The sequence below is a fragment of the Sander lucioperca genome, chromosome 17, assembly GCF_008315115.2.
Source record: "Sander lucioperca isolate FBNREF2018 chromosome 17, SLUC_FBN_1.2, whole genome shotgun sequence".
Lineage (NCBI taxonomy): Eukaryota > Metazoa > Chordata > Actinopteri > Perciformes > Percidae > Sander > Sander lucioperca.
This window is the reverse complement of record NC_050189.1, coordinates 15,991,966-16,014,344: the sequence shown is the minus strand read 5'-3', so window position 1 is coordinate 16,014,344 and position 22,379 is coordinate 15,991,966. Positions and strand designations below refer to the sequence as shown.

Here is a 22,379-nt window from a genome sequence, read left to right as displayed (position 1 = left end):
ACGAGGAGCTTTTATACTCAGGCTACTAGGATCCCAAATGAGGACAGGATTACATTTGACTGAAATTGTATTTTATATGATTTCACGTGACAAATAAATTGATTTGATTTAATGATTGATTGGACACTCTTTAAACAGTACGGTATGGTTTATGACAGTGTGAAGACAGGTGTACATGTCAAATGGAAATAGAACATTAGACAATCATTTTAACGTGGGACAATATAAATACTATTGTGCATAGTGCTGCTACGGGTTGCCACAGTGGTGAAAAAGCTGACCTCAGATGACAGGTAGGTGTGTGTGTGTGTGTGTGTGTGTTGGTGTGTGTGATTGTCCACATGCAGCGCTGTCATCCTGTGTACACAGTGTTTGGCGCAATCACACTCACAGGCCTACAATCCCCTTACTTAGCAATATGTTTATCACCCTGCCATAGATTTCCTCTCAAGCTGAATGATGAGCTGGAGCAGGCTGCAAACAGGCACGCGCCCAATTACTGCACGAGTTTAGCATGCAGGACTCATCGACCCACAGAGCACAGACAAACACAAACCACAGACAGGGAAGGGAAAAAAAAACCTGTATCACCAGAGCGACTAACCCCTTGATCCTCACTTGATCTTTGCTTGTCTTCAAAGGGCAGGATCAGTGTCAGACTAAGGTCAGAAAGTAGAGGCAAGGGGCCTATAGGGAGATGGGATAAGTTTTAGCCCTGAACAACAATATAACATGAAGTTCAGGCAAAGGACAAATTGGCAAGTAAAGGGGAATGGAGGAAATGAGGGTTATTTTTGATCAAGTAAATATTGAAAGAAAACCTGCCTGTATCTGAGCTGATGGATAAAATCTTATTGGCTACCTAGTAAAGTATGCAAAGCTGCTAAAAGTAGAAAAAAACAGAGCTCCTCCATTGCCATATAACTATAATCTATCCTCTAGGATACTACCTAGGCAATACAATCTAGCAGCTTTAAAAAAAAACATAGTGGGAGATTGTAAAAATCTGTCAACTCATAGTTGTAGACTTTTGGAAATACTAGTACAGTGCCCGTTCAAAATGTGCCTGTTTGGAATGGACCGATTGCTTGGCCTGTTGTGTTGCTGCTTGTAGCTTTCTCCAGAACCAAATTGCACCCCAAAATTACTTACAGAAGGACCCAAAACCACTTAATATGCGACTCCACCGTATAACCTACTACTGACTTACAGTGTACTTCTACATCAGAGGAAGACATTGTACTACTACATTTACCTGACACAGAACGTTGCCGATTCCGGCTCGTTATGAGAGCCAATCAGCAAAAAGCTGCGTTAATGAACCACCACAACTGGACCGAGTACAGAGACTCACATTCAGCCGGGCTCTGGCCTGTGAATGTGTGTGTGTGTGTGTGTGTGTGTGTGTGTGTGTGTGTGTGTGTGTGTGTGTGTGTGCGCGCGCGCACACACAGAGAGACAGAGGGGGCGAAAAAAAAAGGTGGAAGGCATAGATATAAGTCCTTTCTCATTTCCCAAATGTGTACCTCCTCGACTCCTCAATCCTCCGGCTTGTGGCCCGGAAATCATTCTCAGCGTGCCATGTTTAAGGACGTCCCAATTCCTAAAATGCACATCGAGGAGCAAGGATCGAGCATCGAGGAGGCTCCTCCTCCGAGTTATAATCGAGGATACACTGATGTATCCTCCGCGGAAGTCTTTTCACCAAGTAAACTAAAGAGTAAAGTAAAGAGTGAAAGGAGGAGAGAGAGAGAGAGAGAGAGAGAGAGAGAGAGAAAGAAGAAAGGGAAGAGAGAGAGAAAAAAAGAGAAAATGGGGGGAGAGAGAGAGAGAGAGAGAGAGAGATAGAGAGAGCGGTAATATACATGGCCCCGTGGTTTATCTAACGTTACGGATCGGGCCAATCAGGCTGGTCGGATCATACAAATTAACATTCTGATTAATAGCGGGTGGCTGAAATAATACACAATTGACGAAGAAAATATTATTAAGGTTCTCTAAAATATGAACATATCGGAGCTGCTGTCGGACAGACAGCTTCATTTGTAAGTGTGTCTGGAGAGACGCTAGATAAACAGCTGCTTGACTTCATTGTGATTATTTCAGAAGCTTAAGTTCTAGTTCTGGTTTCCTGTCAAGTTTATAACTAGTTTGTTTTGCTGCTTAAATGGCCGACGATATCAGCTGCAGTTGCATTACTGCGCGCATGGACACGTTTACAAGCAGCATCTCTAATCATTAAAGTAAATTGTTACAGAAGACACTCTACACTCACATACATTAATACATCATTTAAAAAGCAACGGAGCCTGTAGAGGGGCAGTGAAATGTCCATGCGGGTCTATAAACGGAGAAAATATTTCATTCAGGTGGGTGGAAGGTGGAAGATGTTAAGCTTACAGGCGGATTCGGATAAAGAGCCTATCCACGCATTAATAATAGGCCTAGATAGTGTGTATATAATATAGGCCTAGCCTTTATGTATAGTTCTTTTCATACAAACATGTGAAGTGTTTCACACTAAAATAGCATGTAAAGGCTATAGCCATATACTGTGTATAGGCTATTGTAAATATGTGTGTGTGTGTGTGTGTGTGTGTGTGTGTGTGTGTGTGTGTGTGTTAAATACAACAAATAAAAACGTCTGACCCCCGTACATTCTTATCACATTTTGCCCAGTATGAATTAACCTCAAAGTAAATATAGAAGTTGTCATGGACACTTCTGCTCCTCTGACACAGATCATAAAATACAGGTATGACAAAACAATAGACAGCTGATGCCGTTGTGCTGCACGTCATATTTTATTGACGTCGCTTTTAATGACGGCTCCAAGGCTCAACAGCCTGCTGCATCAACAGGTTAACGTCAATCTTTTTCTTTATTGTTCGGCCGTTTAGTTTTATTCAGTTTTTTTATATCCAACGCTGTCCAAACCGCTCCAAAATCCAGACCCCAAGTTCATTGAGTAACCAGGAAACCAAGTGTGAAGTAGATTGGATGAACAGTTCTCACATACACACACACACACCCACACACACACTTCCCGATATACCGTATTATATAGATAAATGTGTGGCTTGATCCTGAGTAACCACAAAGTTTCCCTCTTGTCTAGAAAAAGTGCACCAGCAGCAACACATTCACAAAATGCAGTCTCGAGTAGCTAATTACTATGCAGGAATAACTAATGCTTGCTGAATGCAGTGGTGTTTATTTTAAAAAACCATTACGTAAGGTAATGAATATGCGTAGACTCTGGGGGCCAGCGGCTCAGCAAGCTTACTGTTTACTCTACTTTAAAAGGTTGCTGCTTGCATTTGGGCTCATTATAAGCTGTTCTGTATTCTAGGTAAAAGTGGTTGATAGTAATTCAAGGATTTATGTGATGTATAGACTGAATTAGACTAGTGATTCACGAAGGATGTGCAGCAGACTGCTGTAGAGAATCTTTCAAATTCATTTCTGATTGAAAGGACTGCCATACGGTTTACCTCTTAGGAAAAGCGTTCAACGGGAATGGACCACATGGCTGTTTTTTGTATTGCATTTTGAAGGCCAGTTTTCTCAGAGTGGGCATATGCAAGTGTGTAAATCACTTTTATTCTGCAATCAGAAGACAGTAACAGAGACAACAATGTCTGTCCATGGTAGTGGTGAGACTAATGCTTGGGCAGTAGAAAGGGCAGGTATCCTATGAAAAGGTGAAAAAAGGAAGGAAGGTGGAGGTGTAGGGGACAGAATCTAGGCCTTAGCATGGCTGCCACGTCCTCTACTCTGACAACTAATTTGCCCTAACATTCCAGCAAAAAGGTCAGACAACCCTCTGCGGTTTATGAATAGTGTATAGGGGCTCTGTCTGACGGAGAGGAGAAACAGCGAACAAGGCAGGTAGAAGGTCTCTTCATTGACTTGGCTTAGAGAGAGGAGGGAAGCTGCTCTTGTCAGTGTCCAGATGGGAGCTGCTCTGTATCCTCTAAATCAGGAGTGGAGTTCTGACCTTATCTTATTCAACAAGGCCACTTGCTTAAGGCGTTGAATTGTTCAGCTTGCACTCTCTACTGCCTGCAGATTTCACAATAGGACCTTTGACAGTGGTAAAGAATTAAACAGTAAAACACATACACGCAGAAAGAAAGAAAAAAATCCTCGATTGTAATAAATTCTCCCTGTATGCAGAAGCAATACCCTTAGGCAGTTTATGGTTATGCCTCTGGTCCCTCCAGGATGGCAATAAATGTGCTTTCATACAACCACAGCATATTCAGAGACTTTCTTTCTCCTTGTTGTTGTGGCTCTGACTGAAGAGGCAGTGCACTTCCAATTGAAGAGGCGGTGACTGGACTCAATTTTGCAGCCAGCAGTACTAACCACCTACACTGGTCCTGAGAGCTATTGATACAGACAGGACATACACACACCAAAACAGGATAGCACTAGCAAACACTTATTCAGGTTAAGTCAAACAATGTTGACTTAGATTAGCATTACAGTGCAATTCATTTGAGAAGGAGCAGACATGTGCAAACAGGCTTACATTTACAGTAGAGTACAGCCTCTGCACATGAAGCTAAAAGATTAATGTTGCTGGTTTGTCCTCCCACTTAACCATCTCCTCTGCTACTCACAGGGTCACAAAATGACTCTTCCTTACCAGCCATTCAAACCAGTCCACATGAAAACACCCAATTCCCAGAATGCTTTCTGTCCAGATGGGCCGAGCCAGCGACACTTGTTCAATTAAAGGCATCAGGGGAGACCTAACCACTTCATTATCTGCAAGCTGGCCCCCACATTCATCAGCCTGTCTGGGACCACTCACAGTCTGTGTGACAGCTTAATCTGGGCCCTGCACATGCACAAACAGTGTCTTTCACTGACACGCACACACACTTACTGACACGTACACACACACACACACACACACACACACACACACACACACACACACACACATACTCAATCTATTACAGAGTGATGTGGATATACTCTGGATTCTCCACAGGTGTAAGCATGTTTATTTGTCTGTCTCAAGTCAGCAGAAGAAGAGGAGGAAGGAAGAGGTTCTGCGAGATTGGATCAGTTTCATTCATTTCCAACTGTCAAGCCACGAAAACAAATGGGTGTCTTTCTTTCAGTTTCCTGGTGAAACCTGCAGCAATCAAATTGCTAGGATAGCGTTAAAGTCCCAATCTGGAGTACAAGCTTAGTGGCCACCTGTGGCACCGGGATTGGTACTCCACTTGCTTTGTACATTTTTGCAGGACTGATGACTCCAACAATCCTGAAAATAAAGCTACTTGACCTGTTGAGACGAGGACTCATGGTCTGAATTTCCAATAGAAATGGTACCAAATACAGAGTTACAGTGGGTCCAAAGAACATAGCAGAAGACATAATTGAATGAACATCTAAATCTAAATATAAAAGCAATATGGGGCATACCCTGCATGACCTAGTAGTTGGTGAGACGTGCACTAAATTGAGGGTTTTGGTTTGATGACTTGTTAGGCCATGTCTGACATTCAAAGCCAAAAGCTTGTGGTGCTGCACATCTTAGCTGATGCTGTATCACAACATGTTAGAGACATAATGTGAAGACTATGGTTCATGTGTGAAATGCATAGCTACAGTGCACACACACACACACACACACACACACACACACACACACACGGCCGAATAGCCACATGGTGTGCATAACACTAGATGACACTGGCTTAGTTGACAAAATGAAACCCTGGCCTAGCAGAACAGTCATTAACAGTGAAGTATCTAGGCCATGTCTCCTTCAACTGAAACAGCCTGCTGGTTTGACGCCTAAGCTCTTGAGATTTCCCCCAACTCCTTGTCTTCCTCAGTCTATCCCTTCTCTGTTGTTTCCTATCCCTATGTATCTATTTCTTCCTCTCTTTGCACTCATTTCCTCCACTCATCTCCCTCTATCCCCGGTCCTACCTTTACTCTTTTCATTTCTACTGCTCCCCCTCTAAATGAGCACATGCTGAGAAAGCAAGCATGCCAGGCCTAAGCCAGCCCACTAAGTGAGCAATGAAGCTCTGTGGCATTAAAGCTCCTCCACTCCGGCCCTCTGGGAATTGGAGAGGCGACAGATAAATAAATAAGACCTGTAGGGAGTGAGGCTTTATGGCAGCTGGTGCACACATTTATGGTGTTTCTGATAACAACTCATCACAGCAGTTAGGTCACAGTGACAGTGGAGAGAAAAAAGCCTGGGACCCCTGTCAGCAGGGATGTTGTAAAAGGGACAGTTCGGCCATTTATTTTTATCACAGATGTCCGTTTTGTTTATACGATACAACTTTATTGTCAGTTTACACTGAAATTAATTTTGTGTTCCCGAGCAGCGCTGCTCAAAAGTACACACAGAGTTAGAAAACAATTGCACATAGTACAAATATGAAAACCCATTAACAGCCATGACAAAGAAACATGTTTCATGATATTCTCGGATCCAGATCTTAGTTGGCAGCACACTGATTTTGGTTTAGCAACAGGATCGACTGATTTTATATATATATATATATATATATATATATATATATATATATATATATATATATATATAATAAACTAGTCTAAGTTGAGCAAACCTAGTGAATAAATCCAGTGTTTGACTACTACACAAAGCAGATTAAATCATGCTTAGTGAAGCCTGATATGAACTTTTAAAACAGACTTTTTTTTTATAGCTTGGACAGAGTTCACACCAGTTCACAAGAGAAGACAGAGAGTTAAAGCAGTGATGTTCACAGTCACATTGCAACAATAACTAATCAAACAATGAAAACATTTTGTTGTAATCAATGCCAAAAGAAACAAGCCAATGAAACTTAAGCAGGACATTATTTAATCAGTGGTGTTAAGATTCTGGCAGTAGCCAGGGTGTGATCAATGAAAAAATGCCTTGATGTATAGTTTGCTGAACCGTTGACTTTGTAATTTTGTCATCTTGAGTTTGAATCCAGAATACAGTAATTTTTCAGCGTGAGATGTCTAGAGCAGCAGAAATTATTAGCAGAGCACTTGGCTCTGTGTGTGCTGCAATATAAAAGTAATGTTAAATAAATGTCAAACTGGAATGTAATGAAACATCTTTGTTTTTTCAAGATGGTGGCCATTTCAATTTTGCACCAAGTAATAAAAGGTTGATTTTATACAGACAAGAAAGCACTCAATCGGTGTTTAGTTTCCAATTATGTGACTTTGCTGTGTAAGTGACATAATAGCCTCCACAGAATGCAAATATTGGCTTTCGGACAGATTTAGAAAATAGTTTCAATAATATGTTAAAAAAAAATAAAATAAAAACGGACGAAACACCCTTCAACCATGTTCTGAGTGTTGGCGTTGCATAGTTTGTCCCCCAGAGGGCGATCTACAACGTCCCTGTTGGCAACACTCGTGTTTAACCCTTTAAAATTTCATATCTCAAGTTTGTATTTTTATACATTTTATTTATCAGAACTTTAATATATTTTGATGTTCCTCTGTTCTGTTGTGACAATAAAACAAGTTTATTTTTAAACTGCATTATCATATTATTTTAGTGAGGACTCATAAATAACTACAAATAACTAATGTTAGGGAAATCTGTTTATGTTTTGTTACGCGTTTCTGGATTTATTTTAAAAAATATATATCGCCGATATATCAGAATATCGAATTTTTAAATCACCAAATATCTATCGATATCGGCCTTAAAAATCCTTTATCAGTTGGGCTCTTGTTCAGACATCACGGTTCGGTACAATGGAGGGAAAAGCAAAACAAAAATGCAGAGGGCAATTTTTTTTCTATCAGGCTGTACCACCTAGTGTCATACAGTCTCTCCCCTGAGCTAGCTGCAACAGCCTGAAGTGTGTAAAGTAAGATGTAAACAGTAAACAATAAGTACCCCACATCATCTCCAGACTCCATCTGGAACTTGTAAACAAAATAAGACAATCAGCTATAAAACTGAAAATACAGCATCTTTGTTCTCTGCAAAGACGAACTAAATTACCTGATTAATGCAACGTTATCATGATGACTGCTCCCTGCCTGGCTAAAGCTAACATAGTTAGCCTGAAGAAACAAGGCGTCTGTCCCAACTAATGTTGCGGTTCGGAGCCGCGACGCTGGAAACGTTAACACTAATCTACAACAGCAGTCTTATCCACCACACTCTCGCCTGTACTACTGTAACTGACTGGGAAACCAAAGTTTTCCCAAACTTGCAATCTTAAAGAGGCCGGCGGGTCCTCTAACTCTTGTGGGTCGTCACGACTCGCCATACTCGTTAGTGCTGTTATCTCTGACTCACTAAAACTGCATACATAAGCAGAGCTCGGCTACATAGGCGGCACGCCAATCAGAAGAGATTCAGAGCTAAGGCGGGGCTACAGATTAGGTGTCCCTAAAGAACCCGCGTATCTAACTGTAGTTCTGCATTACATTAGTTCTGCATTACATTAATTAATTTGCACGCAAGTTTTATTTATTTTTATACCGTGTATTCTCCGTGTAAATTCATGAACTGAACCGTGATACCCGTACCCTTTCGGTTCAATACGACTACATGTACCGTTCCACCCCTACATTTAATGCTGATTTATTTCTGTAGTGTATTTTAAAAGTGGACCAAAGACCTACAGCTATGTCTGAAACTAAGTTCATGAAGGGGGTAAGTTTTAAAAGGTCTGGTCCTAATACAGCAAAGTCTGACAAAAACCTGGGGCTTTGCAGATTTGAGCTTGGAGATGTTGCTGTAGTGAAAACGTTAGACTAAATTGTTGGCTTGCATCTAAGAACAATTGACAATTGTCAAATTGACAACAAACCGTAGTTATCCACATATGATAAATTAAGTGGAAAAGTGTTTTCAATCACAATCTGCAAAGTACACACCATGAACTTTGATATTAGAATCAGTTATTATTGAGAAAAACATATATCTGAAACATTATGTCAGCTGGAGCCTTAAGATTAGGGTTGGGCACCGAGACCCGGTGCTAATACGGCACCGGTGCCTTAACGACCAGTATCTACCGGACCGAATAGCAACGTGGATTTCGGTGCCTCATTTCGGTGCCACTGAAATGCCTGCACTGCTCTCTGATGTTCCGAAACGGACGTTACAGGCAACAGAAACATTGCCGCATGTCACGCTACTTAACACTACACTTGACAGCAGCTAACGTTAGCCTACTGTTAGCTAGCAGCTGGATTAAACACATTTAAAATGCTGACAGCTAAACAGTGTAAAGTGTAACTGTATTTCACTGTAGAGGATCCAACAGCGGGACGTTAAGCAGTGTGCGGCTGCCTTTGTCTGAAAAACAACACAGATGGTACGTTCACTTAAAACTGGTAGCCTTACGGTGCATTCAAAGTTATTGTAAAATACCCTTTTCCCATCTGGTGGTTGTTTTTGTCGTTCAACAGCAATTTACTGGTGAAATACGTTATTGTTATAAGTTATAGTTATTACTATATTATGAAATCATTTAATTTTGTCCATACGGCCTTAGCAATAAAAAAGCTCTTCTTTAATGTCGCTGACTGTTGTTTAGTACCCTTCTTTCTTTTTTTTCCTTTTTTTTTTTTTAAACTTTCTTAAAAAGTACCAGTTCAGGCACCGGCACCGTTTTAAAAGTATAGATTCAGCACCGGTATCTGAAAAAACCGATACCCAACCCTACTTAAGATATATAACTGTTTTCAGTTTGTTTTCACATTTTGTAATTTCTATACTGTTTAAATGCTTTAATTCTTCTGGTCAGTCAAGTGCTTCTGGCCCCTGTGTTATCATCATCAGCAAAAGCTAACAAATCTTGATGTAAGAGTTTGTTTTTAATCTATTTACTTTTCAAACCACACAGCCTTTGACAATACAACAACCAGCTCTGTGACACAATGAGAGTCATAAGCGTTGGTAGATGTTTGCATTTTTGGCATATGTGTTATATTATGCAAGATCTGTTTGGAATACAACTTGTTTAGACATCACAGATTAGGTTTTGAAGAGTAAATGGACCTGTCTCCTGCTCATCCACAGGAAGGTCAAAGGTCAGGATGAGCTATACAGAGCAGCAACCCCTCAGCCAGTGGAGACCCGGTGTCTTGCTAAAGGACATTTTGGCAGCTTGCCTCAAGTGTGTACTGACAAAAGGATTGAAGTTGGGCTTCGTTTGACTGACTTCACATCACTGCACACTTTAGTGTGCTTCTATTTTCCACTGAGATAGCAGTTAAAGCATCCATTAAAAGCCAGCATTCATTGTGATGAATGACATGTAGCTTCCTTTCCATTCATAGAAAAAAAAAAATGTAAGGTCAAATCATACCACATTTAATTTAAAGGGTAACTGAATTACAAACCCCAATTCCAATGAAGTTAGGACGTTGTGTAAAACGTAAATAAAAACAGAATACAATGATTTGCAAATCCCTTTCAACCAATATTCAATTGAATACACTACAAAGACAAGATATTTAATGTTCAAACTGATAAACTTTGTTTGTTTTTTTGCAAATATTCACTCATTTTGAATTTGATGCCTGCAACACGTTCCAAAAAAGCTTGGACAGTGGCAACAAAAGACTGGGAATGTTGAGGAATGCTAAAAAAAACACCTGTTTGTACCATTCCACAGGTGGACAGCTTAATTGGAAACAGGTTAGTGTCAGGATTGAGTATTAAAGGAGCATCCCCAAAAGGCTCAGTCGTTCACAAGCAGGGATGGTGCGAGGTTCACCACATTGTGAACAACTGCGTGAGCAAATAGTCCAATAGTTTAAGAACATTGGGCCTCGTTCACCAAATGTTCTTGAGAACAAATTTGTCCTTAAACCCCACTTACACAGTTTTCATGAAGATTCTGGCATTCACCAATGTTTTCTTATTTGGGATTTGTTCTTAGGTAAGAACAGAGTCTACGCACCCTCAAGGGCACACTTATGCACAATTTAGAGCTGACAGGTTTGCGCAAAATAAGTAGTAATACCGTTTTCGTCCGTTCTAATTTAAAATGTATTATAATTTTGTAACTAATTATTTTCATTATTTTACACATAGGTTTTTTTTTTTTTAATAAATACACACTACACTTACACTTCTGCTCATTTGTAAGGCACTTTGAATTGCCATTGTGTATGAAAATTGCTAGGCCTATATAAATAAACTTCCCTTGCTTTGCCTTCAATTCACATCAATTATGTTAACCGGGAACCTTGCCATCCAATAATAGGTGATTGATCACACTATTTACACACCCAAAGTGTGCATATTTCTGCAGACTAGGACTACACCACAAAATGGCGTATTTACTGCTGCTGCAGTCGCCAGCATCCGTCTTCTAGGTTTTGAAATATTGTTTTTTGCCTCAGGTTTCAGATCAAACCATTTATTTTTAATTCATCAGTTCTGCGCCCTTGTCCGGATACAGCGTTCACTGCATGAGTAATTGCATTCCATGTATGAGTTTTATTTGCTGCTTTGTATCCACTGCTGACGCTACTAAATATGATGTCTTGTTTTTCGCGAACTTCTTGCAGCACTACCTCCACTTCAGAATAACCAAAGTTTTTCTTTTTGGAGTCGAGGCCTCCACTGTCTTTACCACGTCTTTTCAACATTTCTCGTGTGCTGTGTCACAGCGTGCACACGGCCCTGCCATCTCATGCCCTTTTATGGGAATAAATGGGGCGTTTACCTATGCTAAATAGGAGCAACGGGCACAAGCTTTCAACTTAGGAAGACATTGGGGTTCATCACTCTAAGAACACACCTGCAAACTTTTCTGCTGTTTAAGAACATGTGATGAATCGGACGTAGACTTTTCTTAGGAACTTTCTTAATAACAAATTTAAGAAAAAACTTAGGAAGATATTGATGATTGAGGCCCAATGTTTCTCAATGTACAATTGTAAGAAATGTATGGATTTCTTCATTTACAGTCCATAATATCAAAAAATCCAGAGAGTCTGGATATATCTCTGCACGTAAGCGGCAAGGCTGAAAACCAACATTGAAATGCCCGTGACCTTCAAACCCTCGGATGACACTGCATTAAAAACCAACATCATTATGTAAAGGATATTACCACGTGGGCTCAGGAACACTTCGGAAACCAATGTCAGTTAACACAGTTCGTGGCTACCATGTCCCAGATTTTTTAGGATGTGTTGCAGGCATCAAATTCAAAATGAGTGAATATTTGCACAAAAAAAACAATAAAGTTTATCAGTTTGAACATTAAATATCTTGTCTTTGTGGTGTATTCAATTGAATATTGGTTGAAAAGGATTTGTCAATCATTGTATTCTGTTTTTATTTACATTTTACACAATGTCCCAACTTCATTGGAATTGGGGTTTGTAAAGCAAAAAACTGCAAGTCAGAATAACAACCAAAAAAAAGAATCGAGGCCAAGCTAAAAAAATTTTTTTTTAAAATCAAACATGCTGAGAGAGAGCAAGATGGTGAGTGTCAAAGAAGACAAAGAGTAAACAAAATGGATAAGAGATGGGACAGGGAGAAACAAAAAGGAGGATGAAGCAAGAGAAAAATACGTACATCCTGTATTCTAGCCTACTTGAATCCCAAAAGAATATCATTTTACTTTGGAGAAAAGGGAGGTCCTCAGCGGCAAAGCAAGCTCACTCAAGTGTTACTATTTTCCCATTATGAAATTGAGGGAAGGATGAGGAGAGACTAGCTCTATTACCTGTTTCCCTTCTTTCATTGGTCACTCTCATTCATCTCGCCAGCCTATTGATCTCAATTTTACCAGACCATTTTTTCTCCACACTGCCACCAACAGCCTTTCATACTGTACATAATTGCATCCTGCTAAATTAATATTGGACCAAAAATAAAGGCCATGGCTCAAACAAGACAGTCAAAAACAATGTTAACCTGCTGAATGTTTCAGAGTGAAGAACATGTTTGCTTTGGACCAAGAAAGAGACTCCGGCAGTGAGACTGAATTTCTAAGGCAGTGTGATATTTGAAGGAGTTGGGCCATAATAATCAGAAAACACATACTGATGCACACTCATACAAAAGGACTGGGAAGGCTTTCTTGTGAGGAACACATTTACACACAAACAACACAAGCACACACCTATGAGAAAGACAAATGTGGCAGTAACCACTTTCCTCAACCTTTTGGCTTAGCAGCCGTATGGAAGTGAGGGAGAGTGGGGAAGTGCTTTTATTTTCTTAGAACTGGCTGTCGGCTGGGGGACAGGCAGGGGATGGACCTTTCATCGGGTTCTGTCCAAATGCAATCTCGCACAGTGTCACCGGGCCAGCATGGACTCTTAGCTTTGCAATCAGTGGCATTTGTGGCATGGCATAATTTAATTCAAAAAAAGGCTGCAGGTACACAAAAGGATTGCTTAAAACCTCTGCAAATAATGGAAAGTTTTGGAGAAAAAAAGAATCAAGCAGTGACTCTTTACTTTAGAAATGGACAAATCTGGTTATAAAGTGACAGTGGGTGTCATGGGGAAAAAAGGAAAGTGATAGCACATACATACAGTATATCCCCAGCGTACCAGTGTGTACACACACACACACACACATTATAAATATGTATAAATGTGTGCTATACCAATTACATGACAAAACCTATCCTGACATGAGCCTCAGCTTATGCCGTGTTGTGATGTCTCTCTTTGCATGTGTTCACTGAAATTAGTCGTAGCTCTGTTTAGAACGGATTAGTTCTCCGACAATGCACATAGCCAAGCGTTAAAAGATCTTTGTCATCAATTGCAGCCACATCATCGGCATGGCTGCAAAGCAAAGACAAGTTGCAAAAGGCCCAGAGTTGAGACAATCATAGAAAACAAGTCTGTCTGGCATTATGGCTCCAGTGTAAATAGAGTGGCAACAATCTTGTCAGTTCAGACAGCTCTACTTTAATTGAGGTTTTTAATATTGTTTTTCTTTGTATACGTTTTACATGTGTACTTTACTTTACTGGCCAGTATCTTTAACAGCACAGTGTGCAGAAATTAGTGAGGTGCTCGGGTAATAATTATATTACCCACCTTCCCCCGTTAATCCAATCTTAAAGTGCATTTTGACACCACAGCCAGCGTAGCCCTCGTAGGTTAATCTACTTTGTGCATTAGATACTATGATCTCTTATGATAGTGTCAAACATTAAGAGCCTCCAAAAGAACAAGGTCAAAACCTTATTAGAACTTCCAATGGATGCTAAAACAGGAGTCTTGAAGTGTTGCCTCCGAATATATTATTAATGTCTTCCTATTCATTTATATTTCATAGCTTATATACATAATGTGGGCACCAGTAAATAAACCTATCTAGTCCCTCTAGCCTTCAATACCCCAGTAAAGCTGCATTTCACAGCTACCTATAGAGGCATCTCGCCAATAAGCCTCTTAGCTACAAACTATAAGTATATATAGTAGTATATATAGTATATAACTATAAGTTTATCTACCAGAAGAGGGAAGGACGTGACCGAGATGAAAAAGAGAGCAAATAAAAGAAAGAGGATTGGCAGAAGGAAAGGAAGAAAGAGATGTCGAGAGTACATCTATGTGGCAAGACGACAAAACCGGAGATTGATGAGACAGAGTAAAGCTAGAGATAGGTGTGGGGATAAGGGGAAAGGAAGAGGGAAATCATAGAGTGATAGAAAAGAGAGGAGGATTATCTAGACTGTATCCCTGACCGGGCATATATTAGTTGGTGAAGACAACCAAACGAGAGATGAGGCAATATAAACTCCAAATACCCCATAACCCCAGCGTCCATTGGGAAATGCTTAAAAGACTTTATTTTATTTATTTTTTACTATTTCAAAAAGCAACATAGGCACAGAGGTGCAGAACACATTTTAATTTTTAGTACACAGGAGAAAGGAGTACTTTGAAGACAGCCTTGAGAGCCCTCCCAAAGTTCATTGTAATACAATGTCATTGTATTACAGTCGAAGAGCTGAAGTTACGACTTCTGTGTGATAGGTAGAGAGAATATATTCAACTAAAGGGGGTTGGTTTCAAAGGAAGTTATACATAATTTAATGTATGCTAAAAACGCTGGTGTTGGTCAGTCAGTTCAAAACATATACATGTATATAGGCTGCTGAAACCCTTCAGCTATTCCAAGGTGCTTGAATCAAAAAGATCACACAAAAGAATTAACTTCGGAAAGAATTTGACAAAGCTTCACAAATTACACACACACACACACGCCATGCATTGTCCAATCCATTTCTCTCTCCATCATAGCAAACAGTATTGCCAGTGGCCACGCATGTTGACACTGAAGCATCTGGACGCCCACTCCATCCCTTTAGACTTTGTTATCACAAAGCGGAAAAACAGGAAGAGAGAAAAGAGTGTGAGCTGTGTGGGGTGAAATTAACGTCTTGTGAGAACAGGCATGGCTGGACTTTGGCTCCTCCAGGACCTGAGGAGGCTTAATCTCACTGCAACATCTGGCAGAGGCTGGGCAGGCAGAGGCAACATCAAGGCATCCTACTGTCCAAAGGCTCTTGAGCAATTTCAGAGCTGAAGAAAGACACCATTCAACTCTGTTCCACCCTTCCACTCCTTGGTCTTTTTCCCTTCCAATGAGGTTACTGTGTGCATGTGCGTTTGTTTTGTTTTATTTTCAGCATATTCTTTTCTTTTCAAGTGCTTGTGAATAAAAAGCGAGGCAGCAATCTTCCACAATCGATTGCTTTGTTTGAACACTGCATATCTGTTGTGCATTCATTGAAAAATGCACAGTTAAGCTCTATTGATCGGAAAGAATGAACAAATTGCATTGTTGTTGTTATGCTAGGCCGTTATATAAATAAATGCCTATCATTCTCAATTGCTTTTGCAATTCATCATTTTTGGCAAGATCAAAACCAGGTGGTCGGCCTTTTAGCCAAAGGTATTCAAAATAACAACAGCAGTTGGAATTTGTTGGTTCCAAAATCTAGGTTAATGCCATAATGACATCAGCACATTTAATATTTGGTTTACTCTGTTTTCCTCCTTCTGCTGCCTTGATGCACACGCATTTAAAAAACATTCACATTTTTAGTCTATGATTTTGTTTTATTTCTCCTCAGCAAATAAGAACAAAATCCATAATCTGGTTATGATGATCCAAAGTAATCTTCTATTACTACAGGCCCCACACAAGTCTATAATCCTGTATCTCTAGCCAACATCAAACTCCATTTTTTTATGCTGGGGAAAAGAAAAAATTGTTATTGCCATCCCCGAAGGGTGAGATTAAGTTGGAGGTCTGTGTGGCTCAGACAGAAAAGATCATTAGCCTTGATCAGATTGATTAAGATCAGCGTGGGCAGCTCGGAACATCCCTCACCCAAACAAAGCACCAGGTCACTAAATCTATCAGCCAGTCTCAGAGGCCAGCCACACTGACCAGGGTTGGATTTGATCTGTTACTGTCCAACTGTATATCAGCCGTTTTTCTCTTAGACGTGTTCATGGTCATGGTCTGTCAGACCAGATCAGTTGGAGGGAAATTAAAAATGGCTATCCTCCAGCCTCTGATTGAACAGCATGTATTTTGACTGCCTCGGCAATGTATTTTTCTTTTCAGTTTTTCTTTTTTGGAAAACATTTCTCACAAGGGCTAGTAAGCTGACCACACACAGGCCAATTTTAGAAATTCTCAGTTTCACATTTACATAGTAGGTTCAAAACCAAAATTATCATCCATACCACTACACTCTTTCTTTGTCAACCACTCTTAATACAACCAACAACACTTGGTGCAGTGAGGTGTTCAAAGCCTTGCAAATGGCTATCTGTAGGTCCATTCATCCGACCACCTCTCAGCTTCCACTGCCTTCAGCTTTAGTGTCATTTCTTTATTAGCCTCTACAGAAACACCACTGCACCAGGCAACGAGGTAGACCTGTGCTTACATTATGAAACTATACATCACACATGCAGTCCTCCAGGGGGAGGACATGCTTGGCTATCAGTACACAGATTGCAATGAGCGGCTGGCTCGCCCGTAAAAACAGGTCAGTGTCGCAGGCAGATCATCAATCGCCCCACAGTGCAAGAGCAAGGGCCACCGACCGCCTTCCAGGGGCATCGGACTCCCCGGGGCTTTCAACGTCTCTGTGCATCATTAATCTCAACCAACCTTTGACCACATGCTCTCCGGCACTAATTAGACCAAATACGTTCACAGGGAAACCCTAAAAATAGAAGAGAAAGAGTTCAGTAGCACTCTGAGGGTTTGGTATCAGAGACAATGAGCCATTAAATAAATCTATTGAGCTGTCTTGTTGATACACAACACACTGGGAACTGGCAACTCCTTGTTTTTAATTAAATGGCATGACTTTAAAAGAGTACAAATTAATTGAGGTGTTAGCATTTACATTTTAGGACTTTTCAGTTATATGAAGTATCTCCATAAAACCCTGGAGTATGTTTTTAAGTCAAAATTAAATCAAACGATTATTTAAAAAAAAAGAAACAACGAACCTTTCATAATAGAGTTATGGTGTTGCTGGAGAAAACACCTAGACCTCTGTACAAGGAGGTGTTCCCCTCTCAAATTGCTGGGAGCCCACATAAATAACTTACAACATATGGCCTTGCCCAGTGCAAAGCAATATCTGCAGAACATACATTAAATCAGCACGAAAGCTGCAAGTTCTGAGCTACAATGGCCTGAGTGACATTTCCTTGGCATACCCAAACACAAAAGAACCACAATATTTGGTCCACTACTTTTTTACTATAACTCTAAACATATGTAGGTTTTACTAGTGTTGTGTGATGAAAGTTAACATAGGACCCCAGGGTCCCTCAGGAGTTGCCTACCCTGCCTTGGGTCTGTCACAGACATGGGACTGACTGCAAGGGGGCACACACACACACACACACACACACACACACACACACACACACACACACACACACACACACTTATTACAGGAAGCAACAAAAATGTCAGCTTTAAACAGTCTACAACTGCACACTTACTACATCCCAAGCACAAACCATAATTCAAATAAGGTTCACTGGGTTAGCAGATAACAATGAAATGACTGTATGACATACGCTTTTATATTACCAATATGTCAAACGATAAACAACTCATGCTTGGTATAAAGATTGAGAAATAAATGCTGTATTCAAGTTTCCAGCTTTAAAGAAAACCTGGAGCAAGAAGATGTTTGTCATAGTGATTTCCCCTGCTGGTTCAGGCCATGTGATAGATAATCCATCACCTAAAACTCAGCTAGGAGGAAATGCAACTCCAAAACATGCACCAATACCAGACACCTGTTCACTACTCAACACAAAGATTCAAAACAGCATTTTGTCTTATCTGAGATTCTGATTTTAATGACAAACCTACTCAGTCAACCAGTGAACCTTTCCCTAAACACTGCAAAGTGGAGACAGATAACAGTCTGCAGACAGACAAGCCAAGGCTGATCCATCCCTAAAGCCTGCTACATCCAGCACTGGTTCAGTGCCTGGCCCTAGAGCTAATGAGGCCACTCGGGGGCCCTTACAGGCAGCATTTGTTCACCTTTGCTGGAGATAGAAGGGAGGAAAGCAGGAAGACAGTATCTCAAAATCACCATGTCATATTTTGTTAACTTTTACAAAACTATGTTAACTAGTAAACAAACTCAAGATTGCCAAGCTGTCTCGAAGTTTTCCAGGGTTTTTGTTTTTAGTCTAATATGACTGATATATTCCTAAATGAAATATACAACCACAACCATATGCTTATGTCTACAGAGATAAACCGCAGTAAAACAAAATAAAATTTAAAAAGAAAATATAAAATAAACAAGAGATAAAACAGGGATTATATTGGTTGCACATTTGTCACTTTTGTCTTGATCGGAAACTGTAATTTAGGCCCCCTGGACGTCACTTATAACCGCAGTCCAAACTGACAATGCCCCTCCCCAGAGGGAGGGCATACAGTATTAACAAGCAGCCAGCATCAGCATCCATGACAGCATTAAGGAAAGCCATCAGAAGGCCCGTGAAGTAAAGCACCAGTCTTACCTTCGGCAGCATACTCTTCAGCTTCAGGGAGGGTCCAAAGGGAATGCATGAAAAAGAGAGAGAAAAGACACAAAGAGCAGACTCATTAGATGTTACTTACTTTACTTCTCTTTAAATAAATGTCCTCTTATTTTTTCTTCAAACTAAATCTTTACAAGATAAAATCTAAATAAAGACTGCAGAAGAGGCTTGAGATCTGACAGCAAAACCAAATGAAGTCTGCTCCCTGGAATATCTGATCCAATGTTTTTTTTTCTTCTGGTGACTCTCTTGAAAGCCAGCAAATGGTCAAATAATTTCACAAACACCATATTATTATCTTTAAGAAATGTCTAATGGAGAGGTGGAGAACCCTTAGCATACTGTAACCACACTACCTCACATAGGGAACAGGAGGCTTCAGTCAAAGAGGATCCCCAACTGAGAGACACTGACTCTCACACACTTTTCTCTGGCTTAATGATACAGTGAGTTGGAGTATTAGAGTTCAGGCTACAGCAGGATGCTTTAATCACAAAAGCTACCCTACAGCTGCAGAGGCCCATCTGTAATGCTGGAAAATACAACTACAGCCGCCTGCCACTCTAAACCCCAAGATGAGGCCCTACCCAAAAACAGCCTCTAGCTTGGCACGGCATCCAGGTGGAGAGCTTGGCATTTTGATCTGGCATTGTGGCTGCTGGGTCTAGGTCTCCATGGGCCACTACTGGATTAAGTTGTAGCATGGTCAATAACATTCGAAAGTGACTCTACTCTGCGCTGGTTCAATGTGTTAATGGAGTACAGCACTTCAGTCGGAGCATTAACAGCTGCAGGCATTTTGTGCAACAGCAGCATACAATTTATGGAAAACTATGAGGTAAAGTGAAATATATTCCACATTTTTGAGCTAAAAGGGCAAATCTATTTTTTTATATATATAGTCCATATAAATCCAAAGTGTTGGGAAGCCAACATAGTAACAGCTGCACAACAGAGCAGCCACCATTTATAAATCTGAAATGCCAAATGTGGCTGAAAAGTAAGCAAGTCAACCAGATTTCCCATCACAGTTCTTGAAAAGGAATTCTCTTGATTGAAAGTACCAGTTCATGAGATGAATGGGCCCGATCATATCTCTGCTTATGAATTCCTTACTATTATTGAGCTTGTTTGAGTTTAAATAATGGTGTAACTAAAACCACAGGGTTAATAAAATAATGACTTTAGGGGATATAACGTTCTTATTTTGCTCCTCTGTTGTCCTGCTCCGCATGGAGCCAGGAAACCAATCATACAACAGCAACTCTGAAGGACATTTAACCAGGACATCAGGACTTCTTCAGTTGAAGGACGCTCCCACTATGTATCTCTGGTGCCTGAACTGAGTTCAACGAGACAAGGTGATTGTCACAAGTATACAGTAACATAAAAGTATAAAGATTAAACCTCTCCCTAAGTGTAGATTGTTTCAATGCATTTAAACCAGCAGAAAGGATACCAGTACACTGATTGAAAGGCATTTATGAATGACAGAGCGTTTGCCAAGCTCAAGCATGCAAATCGGGTTTGTCTTATGTGTGTAGTGGCTGTTTACACAATCACTGGCCATGACTCTGCCTTTCCTCCCGTCTCATCTCAGATCATAGTTCATCATCCTTTTCCATTGCGCTCCCTCATATCTTCCTTTCTCCCTCCCAAGCTGAAGTATAGAATCCTGGATATACAGTAGAGGTTGTTGTTTATATCATCACCAGCCACGACTACCTTTCGCCTCCACCTATCTCTCAACATTGGTCCTAATCCTATCTTTCTTTGAAGTCCCTGTGTCTGTTAAAATTCAGCTTCATATAGTCAATCATTGAGGAAAACTGCTTCTGTTCAGACATGGAGAGAAAGATGAACAAAGAAATATGTTCTCTCTTTTTGGATAGTCGGAATGTTGGTTTATTTAAATAGAAAGACCATTAACTTCTCGCATTATGGGGGGAATGTCTTCATAAAGACAAAGACATAAAGACATTCCTTATCTCTTGAACACTAAGAATCATTTGCCAATAGGCCCTGCACACACAGGTAATGGTGGGCACCACTAATTGTTACATCTATACCATTTCAAGGTCTACTCTTACTTGACAGATATTCCTCTTGAGCAAGCATTGTTTCACACTGGGAATAGTTGTGAAATCTAGCCTTAGGGAAGAAACACAATTTCAGTCAGACAGTCTTAGTGGGATATACCCCATCCATCTAAGCTTAACCCTTTTATCCCATTGATAGTTTCCAGTAGTCTTTGCTACCCATTACTTTTATCCCATAGGTGTTTTCCATTAGGGTGTACCCCACATAGCCTCAGGCTTTAAGCTCCACTGGGATCCTAATCTTTTCAACGTACTTTGTGATTCATATGGGAATGTGGAGAACATATTCAGAGGAAAACACTCAGATGTATGTGCGATTCCCCAGCAAAAATGGGGCACTAGGCTAGAAAGAGGAATACAAATTATTTATTCTTACCTTTTCCTCCCAACCAAAGACTAAAAGGGATCTAAAAAGCTAAAATGCAGAAATACTCAACATTAAAATTGACAGCCTGTCAAATGTGACATTTCTTTTATATCTCTAAATTTGTGTGCAATACCTCCAGCAACAAAAGTAAAACCAATCAAGGAGACAGTCACAGGATATAAAATAGAGCAGAAATCAAACTTGGGCTGCAATAAACATAGATAAAAAAAATACCAAAGTCAAATTCAGATGGAAGCAGTGGAGATGCGGGATTTCTTCACCAATGAATCCCTGAGGCTTTGGAGACAAATGAGAGACTTTTCAGACCTAATCCTAACCAAGCTAACTAAAGGATTTACCGAGGGGGGAAAAGCATGACTGCATTGAAAAACAACATCCTCTCCATCGCTTTCCTCCCATTTCTTTGCACACCAAGGTAGCCACAGAATTAACTGTTGCTTGGATACAAAAAGAGCATGAATTGGCGTAAAGTAATATTGCAACTATTTGAAGGTACAACATTACCAGTTCTAAATATGCATAACAGTTATACCATAATTATAACTTGAAATATTACGTTTCAACAGCAAGCTTAAAAAGTACTTAGGAACTATATTAAAAAAAAATATATATATATATATATACGATATGAAATATGGTTACACATATAACTACCAATAAACTACTCTCAAAGCCATTCTGTCAGTAAATATTCAGTCAGTTATCAGTTATCAGTTAATAAGAGATGTGGCCTTAAAGAATCCACCAATGTGCATCCTAAAAAAATCTATTGCAATTGTTGACTTCTTTTGTAAATTAATCATCTG

At 40.1% G+C, this 22,379-nt stretch overlaps 1 protein-coding gene across 1 annotated transcript in view; it reads right to left on the bottom strand.

Moving 5' to 3' along the window:
• Positions 1-22,379, bottom strand: part of LOC116036048 (neurexin-2-like) — a 446,903-nt gene that overhangs the window by 275,020 nt on the left and 149,504 nt on the right. The window contains exon 3 of the mRNA XM_035993813.1: positions 19,066-19,086. Coding sequence (XP_035849706.1) covers positions 19,066-19,086 — 21 coding nt within the window. The remainder of the gene's footprint in view (positions 1-19,065; positions 19,087-22,379) is intronic.